Consider the following 12,136-nt stretch of genomic DNA (forward strand, 5'->3'; position numbering starts at 1 on the left):
GTAGGGGGTTTTAAACTCAAAACCCCCTGGTAGAGAGTTTTAAACTCAAAACCCCCTGGTGGGGGGTTTTAAACTCAAAACCCTATGGTAGGGTTTTTTAAACTCAAACCCCTTTGTAGGGGTTTTAAGCTCAAAACCCCCTGGTAAAGGGTTTTAAACTCAAAAACCCTTGGCTGTGATGGGGCAAGTGATGGTTTGGTATTAAAATCTCACCTAAAATAAACAAAATCAAAGCAAAAATCAGTCACTAAATTCCGATCCCCCCTGCCGGGGGGGGGGGATTTTTCATTTTGGGGGGGGGTGAACCCCAAAATCCCCCTTGGCTACGCCCATGCATATATTATCTAATTTGTTGTGAAAAACACTACTTATATATGAATAAATAGATTTTTTTTTTTCACAAAAAAAATTGTGTGAGTACTTTATTGTTGGCAAGAAAAAAAAATTGTGGCTCTTCTAAAACTTTAAAATTGTGTAAATCTTAATTTTTGGCTCTTTCGACTCAAAAGGTTGCCGACCCCTGGTCTAGGAGACGGTAATAATCTACCCAAATGATAGGCCCATGTAGGTTACATGTATGTCCGAATGTACAAAATACTTACGTTAGTTTTGATAGGACTTCCACATAAGGGAACAAAATATCATAAGTTGAAGTTTTGTTATCTCTGTATAATATCTGTGCTGAGTAATAAACCTAAAGCAATGTAGGCCTACTAACACAAAATAATATTGATACGACTAATATTTTTTTATGATTATATTGCCTTCTAATGAAAGATAAGTGTCATGGGTGGAGCATTATTAGGGCTTAATATGAGGGAATGATACCAACTTTAACAAATTAGATATCTTTGATTGAATCCTCACTTTGCAGGTCTCTAGAGCCAGTCCTAAGTCATCCAGTTTTCACAACGCTTATATCAGCTCTGTCTGGGAAAATGTTTGTACCATAGACGTAGGCCTATATTATATCTAGATTGGAAACTGGAAATAAATTCTTATCCGCGATTGATCGAGTCACAGACCTATACATATATGTACGTAAACTCTTTTTTCGGGCTCTAACACAAGGGGAGTCGCCCCAATCAATCTATTCTGTCTTAGAAAAGTAATGATCTTTAGTTTTCAAAGTTTAGAAAAAATGCAAAATCATTTCTCGGATATTGACGCAAATATATGAAACAAACCTATTTCCTGTTTGTTTCCATTGAGATAATGTTTCAAAAATCCTAGATGGAAATAATTCATGTTGATTTCAATCATCTTATGTACATTTAAATAGATTGATTACCTAGATCTTTCTAGATTATGTATCTAAAAATTGCAAAATAATAATTATAAGACGAGAGTACTCTTATTTTTTTATCTTCAATTACTAGATCTAGAAATTAAATTATATGTCACATTGGTTAGAGTTAGAAAAAAAAAAAAAACTTCTTTTGGTTACTTTACAAAACAACGCCTTGATCCAACTTTCTACAAAATTTTCACATTTTTTGTAGTGTTAAAAATCTCCATGTCCAGTCTAGAGTACTATATATACGTATATGGTTTGAACATATTATTTGTTCCACACTCAATCTTGGATAAGTTGAACTTTTGCACACTATTCCCTGTACCTGACAAAACAAAAATCAATAAAATAAAATAACGAATTAATTAACAATTGGTTATTTACTATTGTACTTGATTGATGCGGTTGTTAAGTTGAATTAGTCCCTTTGAGGAGGCTTGAGCTCTGAGTTGAATTCAAGAACAACTTTCTTTTTATGCATTTAAAAAGCGATCACTGTAACATTTATCCAGATAAACAACTGGTCCATGGTCCAGACAAGTGAGAGGATCATAGCGTCTAAGGAAAGTAAATAATAAATAGTGGTGCTATTTAGTCAGGTCATTCTAATCAATAATCAACAATACCAACCTAACCTTGAGTTAAACAACCAAGATTTCCCTCAATGGTTGGTCAAACACATCAGTTACCCAAATTGAAGTGATAACATTTACTGCCTACTATCTATTACTCACTTCATGACAAGGATATACAAAGAACAACAAAAGACTAGAGCAATGATTATATATGTTTTTATATGTAAAAAAAATTTTTTTTTCAAGAAAATGACATTTCTTTTTCAACTTCAGTTTGACAAAATGATATATATAAAAATAGTCAACAGAGTTTTTAAAAAAATTGTTTGTAATATTTGTTTTGACAAATGAAACAATTCAACATGAGAAAAAAAAAAAAGACTTTAAAACTTGAGTGCTAAGGGAAGTCAACTGCTGTGCTATTTCTCTACACAACTCTAAAGAAAGGATCACTGTCCAACTCTACAGTGAAGAACTGAAACACAACTAGACACTAGACCAGATCAATCCATTTTAAAACTAGTCACAGAATACAATACAAAAAACATTGACACAAGGTTAGGTGTCCCATTGATTTGAGACACATGGTTAGATGTCCATTTTTCACTTGAAACATTATGACTAGGAAAGAAATTCAAAGAACGCTTGATGTTGACAAACAAAGTAAAAAAAATGTGTTAAAAAACAAATGATGAAAAGATACATTTGAACTAATGGCAAATACAACTTGAAAAATATCTTGTGAAACCTAAAACAAAACCACAGAATGCTAGGTAACACTTTCAGAACAAAATGTTGAATTCATTCACAAATATTCAAGGCAATCCCCCAGATATTTTTTACCCAAGCGATTTGAATCCTAATCACCTTATGTTTTGTTTCAAGACCAATTGTCTCCTACCACTGCAATGTAAACATTAAATTGCTTGAATGTCAAGGTAACCATTGCTGCTCAAAATGACATCAATCAAAGACATTTCTGAAAGAGCACTTGGATCAATTGTACAAAAGTGTGTGTATTTCTATAAAAATACACATTTCATTTTTATATCTTTTCAGGTTTAGAAATACATTAACTTCATCAAGTGACAAGTCCAAACAGTTAAAGCTCATCCTATAGATTTGTTGTGAAAACAATTTGATTATGACTATTTAAACAATTATTTTGATATTGTTTTTCTGCATAATTAGTTTGTCCAAACATAAGATATAAGAACAAGTTTAATAACGATATTGACATTTCAGAGAGTAATCATAGTTTAGAAACTATTTATAGAAGTACTCTTTTCTAAACAACAAAGTTGCTCTAGATTTGATTCGCTATATAAACATATCACTGTATTTTAAATGAATAAATATTCACATGTGCAACTTTACAAATAGTTATTGCATAGAAAACACATTGTGTTCAAATGAAAAGCACTTGAGTCAAAAACTGTGCAAGGCAATGGACGGCTGCAAATCCAAACATTTACAAAACATCTTTTTTTGTCTTCAAATACTGCTTAGACACAAAGCCAGACAAAATATCCATTTCATTAAATTTTCATAAAATTATAAAATTAAATTAAAATCAAAGATCAATTTTAAGCTGTTATTTTTTTTATTTATTTGTCATTTATGTCCACAAAATCTGATTTATTTCATCTAATAAAAAATGTATTTTGACTTCTTGAAGACTCTTATAAGGCAATATAAAACTTGGTTAAATAATATTTTAAAATGAACATGTGTCCAGACAATTTGTTTCAATAAAATCGAGATTCCCTTAACTTGTCTGCTAATAAAATTTACAACCTAATAAAATAACTTGATGCCAGATGTGATAAAAATTATGCTAGAAATACAGAAAACAAAATGTAACTATTAAAGATTTGCAAAAACTTGTTTAGTTAAAGATATGTGTTGAGATATTTGAATCTCTTGAACCAGGTAGCAGAACACAAGCAAACAGTGACAAAAAATGAATGTATAAAAAAATATGGGTATACCTATTAAGTGTGCACCTACATTACCTATATCTTTCTTAGTGTATGTGTTTTTGTACAAGTCTTCCATGCAAGCATAAGAAGCTGAATGAAACATTCAAAATGAATAAGGTCAATGAGACAGATCTAGTGGAAAGACAAAACTAAAACCATTGCAAAAGTGGGAAGTTTATGAACAGTAGTCAACAGCATTGTAACAAAGAAACTGGGTTGTCAGTCAGAGTGTTTTAACTCCAGTGACTTCAACTACACACTTTAGCAACAAAAAAATGAACAAAAAATGTGTATTCATAACCAAACAATTAAAATATTAACAAAAAGCTTTTCAACTATTTACTGATCTATTACAGTTGTTTTTTTTGCTCAAAGCAAAAAAAAAAAAAAATGAGCCCCAAGGGCCAGTGGCCATATTGCACATGAATAGGTTGAATATAAATATTTAAATAGCTACGTCAATGACGTGGATGCTGATATACAGATATATATATATCCCATGATGCCACACTCAATGTACATGAAGATAAGCAAGCAAAGCAACCAAGTTTTAGGAGAAATTAAAAAAACTTTCTTCTAATGAATGAAATAATGTGATACTATCATTCTGCTAAACATTGCTACATTGTGTTATGTTCAAGATCAATCATCATAGCTGCATCATCAAAACAAAGAAAATAATGAACAAAAGTATATTTATTTTGTTACTATCGAAGGGCTAAAACAAAATCTCGCTAAATGTTTGAAATTCAACAGAAGAATTCTGTGAAAGACTTCATTCAATTTGATCCAGTCTTTTTCTTTTGGGACTGTACAATTTATAGCTTATATGAACAAAATGCATAAACATTGAATTAGAGAAACAATGGGAATTATATATTATAAATACATATGTATATATCTGATGTATAACACTTTTTCAGAGTAATTTGTGATAGAAAACACAAAGTCAGCCTACCAGTTTTAAACTCTAGCTACTAAATAATATGCAGATAAATTAGTAACCAAACGTATAATGCTCAAAGTTCTGTAGATCTATTAAAACAGATCAGTCCTGATCTAGTGAAGATTTACACCTAACAGTGTCAAACATGATCTGCATAGGAGTTGATCACCATCATTTCCTCTGAGTCCAGGCCTCCTTTCAGCGTTCGTCTCACTGAAACAAAAAGGAAAATTAATAAACCAGTGACCAACTATAAACACAAAAGCAGACAAAAGAACAACAATAACAACAAGATGACAAATTAACTTTATTCAAACAAAAAGGAAGATTGTAGAACAAAATGCTTCTAAAGAAAAATGCAACTTTAAAAAACTATTTACAAGTTGGCTATACGACCATTAATTGTTTTGTTGAAGATCTAATGACAAGGTCTATATGATACATCCTACTGTAAAGATAGATCAATGGTAAAGACAGATGCTGAACATTCTAATAGGCTGAGCTACAGTTATAATTACACAAACATCAATGTTAAAGGATTATTCCATTTTTTTTTAAAACTCAAAACTTAAGACAAAAATAAAACATATTATTTATAGATAACTTAACAGAAGTAATATATTCTGTAGCTAATTTGAATTATCTTAAAAGAGTCTTCATATAATGTAACAGTAATGGAAAACAAATCTATTATATAAAAAAAAAAGCAAGTTGTTGAAAAGATACAGAGATCTACTAAGGTGAATTGTTAATTGCATTTGGATAGAGAGAACAGAAATACAGAAGTAGATAGAAACAAACATTGCATGCTGGGATCCAGAATGGACACGCACAAACCTCATGAAGACAATTTATTATCTGGATTCTTATGTTTCTTTGATCTTCTAAAACTCACACTATTTCAAACAAGAAATGCAAGAGACAAAAAATCAATCCCTAATGTTTCTATTGGAGATTTAAATTCCGCCAAAAATAGCAAGCTTTTAGTGTACTGGTGTGTACGGGTTAGGGAAGTATTTGAATTAACCAGTTCATCATTTGTGTGTGCACTAATCAACACTGTAGAATCAAAGTTCAAAAGACTTTTGCATGTAGCTTAAAGTAAATGCATGACTAGATGGACCTAGGGACATGTGTAGAACGAAATCTTCTTTTTGAAGTAACGTCTGTAGTTTATAGGATAGGATCAATTATACTATTTAGTTGGCAACAGTGATCTTTTAATATGATGTCCTTGACATTGTTTAGTTTGTCTTATTATTTCAAAATCTTTCCACAACTTTCTCTTTCCTATGTCTGACATTTTTGTTTAGCTTCCATTATATTGCCACCACATATCTTCATTTTGTTTTCTTTTTCTCACTTCCTGTAGCCTTTTAGTCTATTGTTTGAGGAATGTAAACAGCTTCTTAAAAATCAAAAATAAAAACAAAGAGGAGATTACTGTCATTAACTTTGAATGCCATTGTCCAAATGTATCTAACAGAAAATCTGAAATCTCAGATTACTATTACTAGGATGGGTATACCCCCTTCTACTAAGATAACTTGTACTAGATGGATCTTTGTACTTATTGTATTTTTAAAAAAGGTAAGGAAATAGTTTTAGTAAAGTTATTAAAAGTACATCTACCATCACATGCCTTAGTACTTCTCTGAGCACTGGACATGCAGATATGAGAACCTACTTGTTCATAAAATACTAATTAATCAGATTAAATTCAGATAACCAAAAAAAAAAAAAAACATTAACCAAAAAGTGATTACATGAATGGAAAAGCTTTGAATCTTATTCGACTCTTGTGTTAACTCAAGTGTACAATAAGTTCAAGAAATGAAAAAGACCAAAAAAAATGTTCTAATTAAGATGAAATATATTTTAGAGCTAAAAATTACAATTAATTGAGTTGAAGACTAAGGATTAATGAAAGCATCATCATTAGAGCCATGCAGAATAGAGAAGCCAGATTAATTTTTTTTTCTGAAGGACTGTAGGAAAGTTCAACACTAGTTTGCAATGCTGGTCACAGGACTCCTGCCAACTTCAAGCAATCAACAAATCACATTAGTCCACATATTTTTTGTTATACCCAAATTTAAACTATTCTCTAAAATGAAGATTTGAGCCAGAATAATTTTTCAAATTCAAAAGAAAACATCTCTGTTGTAAAAAGGCCAACCTTAATGTGGATAGTGTTGGCATAAGTTGTAACAAAAATAACATTTCCATCAAACAAAACTTCAATGCATCAATGACAGCAACAACAAAAAGTGTCTAGCAATAAACCAAACAACAGAAAAAAAAAAAAAAAAACTAAATAAATTTAAAATTCAAAAAAAATTTTTTGAGACAAGACAGTATCAGTCTGTTACCTAGAAATCACTGTCCCAAAAAGCTGAGGAGAAGAGGACAGATTAATTGTCACATTGGCCACAAAATATAAGTAGAAACATACAGTCAAATCTCTTTATACAGGGTCGTGCTAAATAATTCATCACACTGAAATCTTAAAGTCAGAAATGAAATGGATTCCAATTTGTTTAAAGATTATACACATAAAGTGGTCTTTTATTCTCACATGATGGATTTTGGACAAAGTCACTTTAAGCTTTTAGCCACAGTCATCTTTTAGCCGACATGAATTTGGAATAATCGAATGAAATGGTCAACCAGTATGACCTATATATTGAGGTTTGACTGTAAGATCTTTGAGTTGATGGCAATAAAGACCAAAAAGTAAATACCAATGACAAAACTACAAAATATTTAAGTATGCATGAGTGAAAACAAATTTCTGTGAAAAGATTCAGTTCAAAACGAAAATATTAAGAAGTAATGAGCTGTGATGTAAAAACATGTCAAGAGCAGCAGATTGAATTGATACTTACAAGACTTTCTTTGACTGCGAGACCTCTTTCGTTCCCGCTGTGGTCGAGATGTGGGTGCAGTGGCAGTCCTGACACAAGCTTCTAAGATTTCATCATCACCAGTGTCATACATGTCAGAATCTGTTGTCATGCCACCTCTAGTGGAGCCCATGGACCTGGCATCTGTACAATGGATGAGTGACAACATGAACTTTAGTGGCTACATATCATAGGCTGATGTAAACACATTTTAAATGATGCCAAGAAGGACAACAAATAAAAACTGGCTAATATATTGAAGAATTAGTCGGATGCGAGACCCAGTGGCATCTACTGCATCGATACCTAACATGAGGACTTGAGTTTGAATCCCGATGGAGGCAAGAAATTTTGAATTTGACTCAGAGGGGTCCAAAGAAATCTGGATTCAAAACTGCAGTCTTCATTGAAATTCAAACCCCAAAACCCCTCTGGTTCAGAAGCCAAGCACTTAACCACTCAGCCACCAGGTACCCTAAACAAAAAGTAAAAACCTTGTACTTTAAATTTCAAGTAGATGGTAAGACAAAAAAGGTTTAATGGTTGATTTCTCAGATCACTGCATTTTACAATTGATAAAACCTATATCTACTAATAACCAACAAATGACCTATTTATCTTGATGAAGAAAAAGAGAAAAAAAAGAGAAAGTATTAACCTAGTTTTCTGCGATTTTTCTGTCCTGGTAAACCTCTTTCATCTGCACTTGTGTATCCATTTTTCAAAATTGCATTCAGAGCATCATCATTAGCTGCATCTTTACCCTTAAAATTTTCCGTCTGTGAAAATAAGTATCATAGAGTAATTCAAGATTATAAGACTGCATACTAAGAAAGAAATTATGAAAGTATTTTTTTTTAAATTTCAATGAAACAAAATAAAAGTTCATTTTTTAGAAGAATTAATAACCTCTTAACCTCAAGTACACTAGTGAATACTCACATCAATAACTGATATTGCTATCAGTGTAAGACCCTAAAGTGTACTGGGTACTCACATCAATAAATGATATTGCTATCAGTGTAAGACCCTAAAGTGTACTGGGTACTCACATCAATAAATGATATTGCTATCAAAGTAATAACCTCTTAACCTCCAGTACACTAGTGAATACTCACATCAATAAATGATATTGCTATCAGTGTAAGACCCTAAAGTGTACTGGGTACTCACATCAACAATCATCTTGCCCCTGGTCTTCTTTCTCTCCCTCTGGTTTGCCTTCTTCTGCAGCATCTGTAAGACTTTGTCCCTTGTGGTCCTGTACTCTAGAGCAAACTCACTGATGACTTTACAGAAGTGGTTGATCTTCATCTCTCTGGCATCATGAACAGCAAAGCCAAGAAACAGTAGCAGCTTGCTGTATCTGTAATGAGAACACAGTGGCATTAGGTTACCTGATTATGTTTTAGCATTAATGCCAGTAAACAGACTTGAAACAGACAGAAATACCTGTTTAAAATTCTCCTGTAAATAATGTGCAGTATCATGATTCTTTCAGCTGCATCAGCCAGAAATAATGACATTCTAGAAATGGAAATATTATCATAGAATTTAAAAACAAATTCACAAACTTTGGGTTGAGAATGTTAAGAGCATAAAGAAGCACAACTTTATTATAGTGTAAACTTTTGAAAAAGTTATATAGTGTAACAGGTAAAATCTAGATCCCACATCAGAAACCTACTGAAGTTTGTTATACAGCACTTCACAAAGGAAACCAAATGTACAATGACAATAAACTGAGATAATGTCTTGGCAAGCAGAATACATTAGTCTTGAGCACAACTTTACAGACACAAAAAGAAGGCAAGTAATGACAAACAATAATGTTTCAGTTTTATTTGACAAGTATTTATTGACTCACTTTCCCTTCAGATCTGTAGAGCTGCCGTCATGTTTCAAAATGGCACGGAGGTGATCCCAGGATGCTTTGCAATCATACTCCATTTTGTCCAGCTTCCTGGCAATTTCTTCCCAATCAACCTTTAAAAAACAAAACCATCAAGTTTTACCAACAATATAAGCCCCGCCTCAGTACCACATAAATGACATACACTGATCAAATGTCAATGATAATACAACTCTACTGGATGATTCCAAATGAAGTTCAGAAAACTATAAGTCTGATGGTTTACAATTATAAGCAATGGCACAGATATTTTAATCTAATATTAGGCATTACTAATTACTATTTTTTTGCAAGTGATAGAGTTCACCATACCACAAAAGGTTCACACAAAAAAGACACCAATTTTAAATTACACATGTTACTTAACAAAAAAAGATTCACTTAGGAGTACACTTCACTTGAAGTGCAAAGTTGATTTTCCTTGCAGATTAAAGCAGTCTATTCTATTCATAAATAGCAAGTGGAAGTGAAAGTGATTGGAGTGCTGGGACAAGTCCCAAAAAGCCAGCGGACTCTAGGAGTGCATGAGGCGCCCTGACCACACTTCCCTATGGAGGAGGCTGTCCAGGCCTGAGCAAGCTATTATAGCACAGTGTAGGACAGGCAGCTGTCCTGTTGGCTCATATTTCTCAGAGCTATGGCCCAACTTTGACTCACTGTGCCCTTGCTGTAGAAAACTGGAAAAAGTGTCTCATTTTCTGTTTGACTGCCCCAGACTTGCTGATCTCCATCTCTACAGTTCTGGGAAACCAAAAATTCTCGACCTGTACGCTGACTTATATGCACTACGCAAGACAGCAGGGTTTCTGTCCAGGGATTTTGCAAGAGGATTTGAGCCTCTCAAGCCCTGACTCAAATGGAATTTGATGATGAGGATTCATAAATGGCACTTGGAAAGTAACAAATAGAAATGCAAATAGAAAAAGAAAAAAATGTATTTGTTGTTTTTGTTCTGAGTATTTTAGTAGCTTACGTTTAGTATTAAAAACAAAGTTTAAATTGAAGGTTAGTTCTTGTGCAAATGAGATTCACATTTCTGTAAAACTTTGATATAAAATTTTAGCAACTAAGTTGTTTTAATATGGCTGTTCAGTATAAAGTTTATGTAAGCAAGCACTCACCCTGGAACACCTTGTGATTGGCCCAATGTCAGAATACAAGTCTGTGGAGTCTGGGAATTGCTCAATAATGAGTGTACACAAATGATGGAGCAGTGAGTGCTTATGTACAGTGTCTTTTATTTCTGGCACACGCTGCAGGAACTCTACACTGAATGCATGAACCTGAAACAGATGCGCCTTGAAGTTATTTTCTTGGTAGTCTACTCTCTTCATGCTTTTAGAAGCCATAACATTATTCAATTTAAAGCCAACTTTTTTGTTTTCAGGACCAAGTAGAGGGGATCAGTTAAGAAAGGATTCTGTATTTGTATTAATAATAAACTGAATGAATAAATGGCTAATGGTACGTGGTAATGGTTTGTGGTATTAGGTTCTAGTATGTCCACACAGGCTATATCTCAGAAAAAGCCATGTGACGTCAGGTCTAATGTGGGCAACATCTAAGACAAAGCCACACAAAGTCAGGAGTCTTGTTTACTGAACCACATGCACTTTCACAAACAGCACAAAAACTGGAATAACTCCATTTTTCAATTGTCCATTCAGAACTCTCATGGATTTATCAATTGAATCTGTGCCAAGTTTCCCACTAGCTTGAAGATTTTTTCCACAAAATGGGTAGGCTTTGGTCTAGCAGGATGTTATATAGGATGCATATTCTATACATTTGAAATTAAGAGTCAAAAGATTTTTTGCAATACCTTTTACAAAAAAAATTTGAATCAGTGGGAAATGGGTAGGCCAGCTTTAGAATATAATTATTTAAAAACAATTCTCATTTTTCAGCACAAAAGTGTAGAAGTTGGCTTTAACTTGAACTTGATTTAAATAAAGTTTATATGATAACTAAATATTCAATGAACATGAAATTCACAGAAAAGATCAAGTCTAAAAACTGAATGACAAAAAGAAAATACAAATAAAATTGACTCCCACCACACTTCTTGACTCATTTTTTTGGTTATGTCCAAAGTGGCGTTATGCTGCTGTGCCTATTTTTAGGTATTTGATATTACATGATTAAAAAACAACTAACCATTCAGAAATAAACCTATGTTTAGCTATTGCAAATGTCTGTCCCTGTGTAATTACATTGGATAGGGTTAAAAGAAAAATGTCTTCAAACATTTGCAATAAACATGAACCAGCTAAGTAAACAGTTGGTCTTTAGTTGATGGACATTTGGTTGAATTAAGACTCTTTTGAATCAGAATTTTGTTAAGAAGAAAAGAAAGAGACAATGAGAGCTTGATTGATACCAAAAATCATAATTTTAATTACATCTAGTGCTTCAAAAATTGTAAGAAAAAAAAAAACGAGGGAGGGGGGTGGTGGTCTCAGTAGCTCAGGAATAATGGTTAGGCTTAGGAGCTCTAATTGGGTCAAGGGTATTTGAACTT

General features: G+C 32.7%; 1 protein-coding gene across 9 annotated transcripts in view; it reads right to left on the minus strand.

The window, feature by feature from the left end:
* Nucleotides 1–2,069: 2,069 nt before the first annotated feature.
* Nucleotides 2,070–12,136, minus strand: part of LOC106072235 (FH1/FH2 domain-containing protein 3-like) — a 187,610-nt gene continuing 177,543 nt past the window's right edge. For 8 of the 9 annotated variants that reach the window (XM_056036671.1, XM_056036672.1, XM_056036674.1 and 5 more), the window contains 7 exons: nucleotides 10,737–10,898; nucleotides 9,571–9,689; nucleotides 9,156–9,230; nucleotides 8,877–9,069; nucleotides 8,362–8,482; nucleotides 7,686–7,847; nucleotides 2,070–5,010 (listed from right to left, as the gene is read on the minus strand). In XM_056036671.1, coding sequence (XP_055892646.1) covers nucleotides 4,937–5,010; nucleotides 7,686–7,847; nucleotides 8,362–8,482; nucleotides 8,877–9,069; nucleotides 9,156–9,230; nucleotides 9,571–9,689; nucleotides 10,737–10,898 — 906 coding nt within the window. In that variant the 3' untranslated portion in view covers nucleotides 2,070–4,936. Of the gene's footprint in view, nucleotides 5,011–7,169; nucleotides 7,193–7,685; nucleotides 7,848–8,361; nucleotides 8,483–8,876; nucleotides 9,070–9,155; nucleotides 9,231–9,570; nucleotides 9,690–10,736; nucleotides 10,899–12,136 lie in introns of all 9 variants that reach the window. The other variant, XM_056036670.1, reaches the window with a different exon arrangement.

The sequence above is a fragment of the Biomphalaria glabrata genome, chromosome 7 (genome assembly GCF_947242115.1).
Source record: "Biomphalaria glabrata chromosome 7, xgBioGlab47.1, whole genome shotgun sequence".
Taxonomy (NCBI): Eukaryota; Metazoa; Mollusca; class Gastropoda; family Planorbidae; genus Biomphalaria; species Biomphalaria glabrata.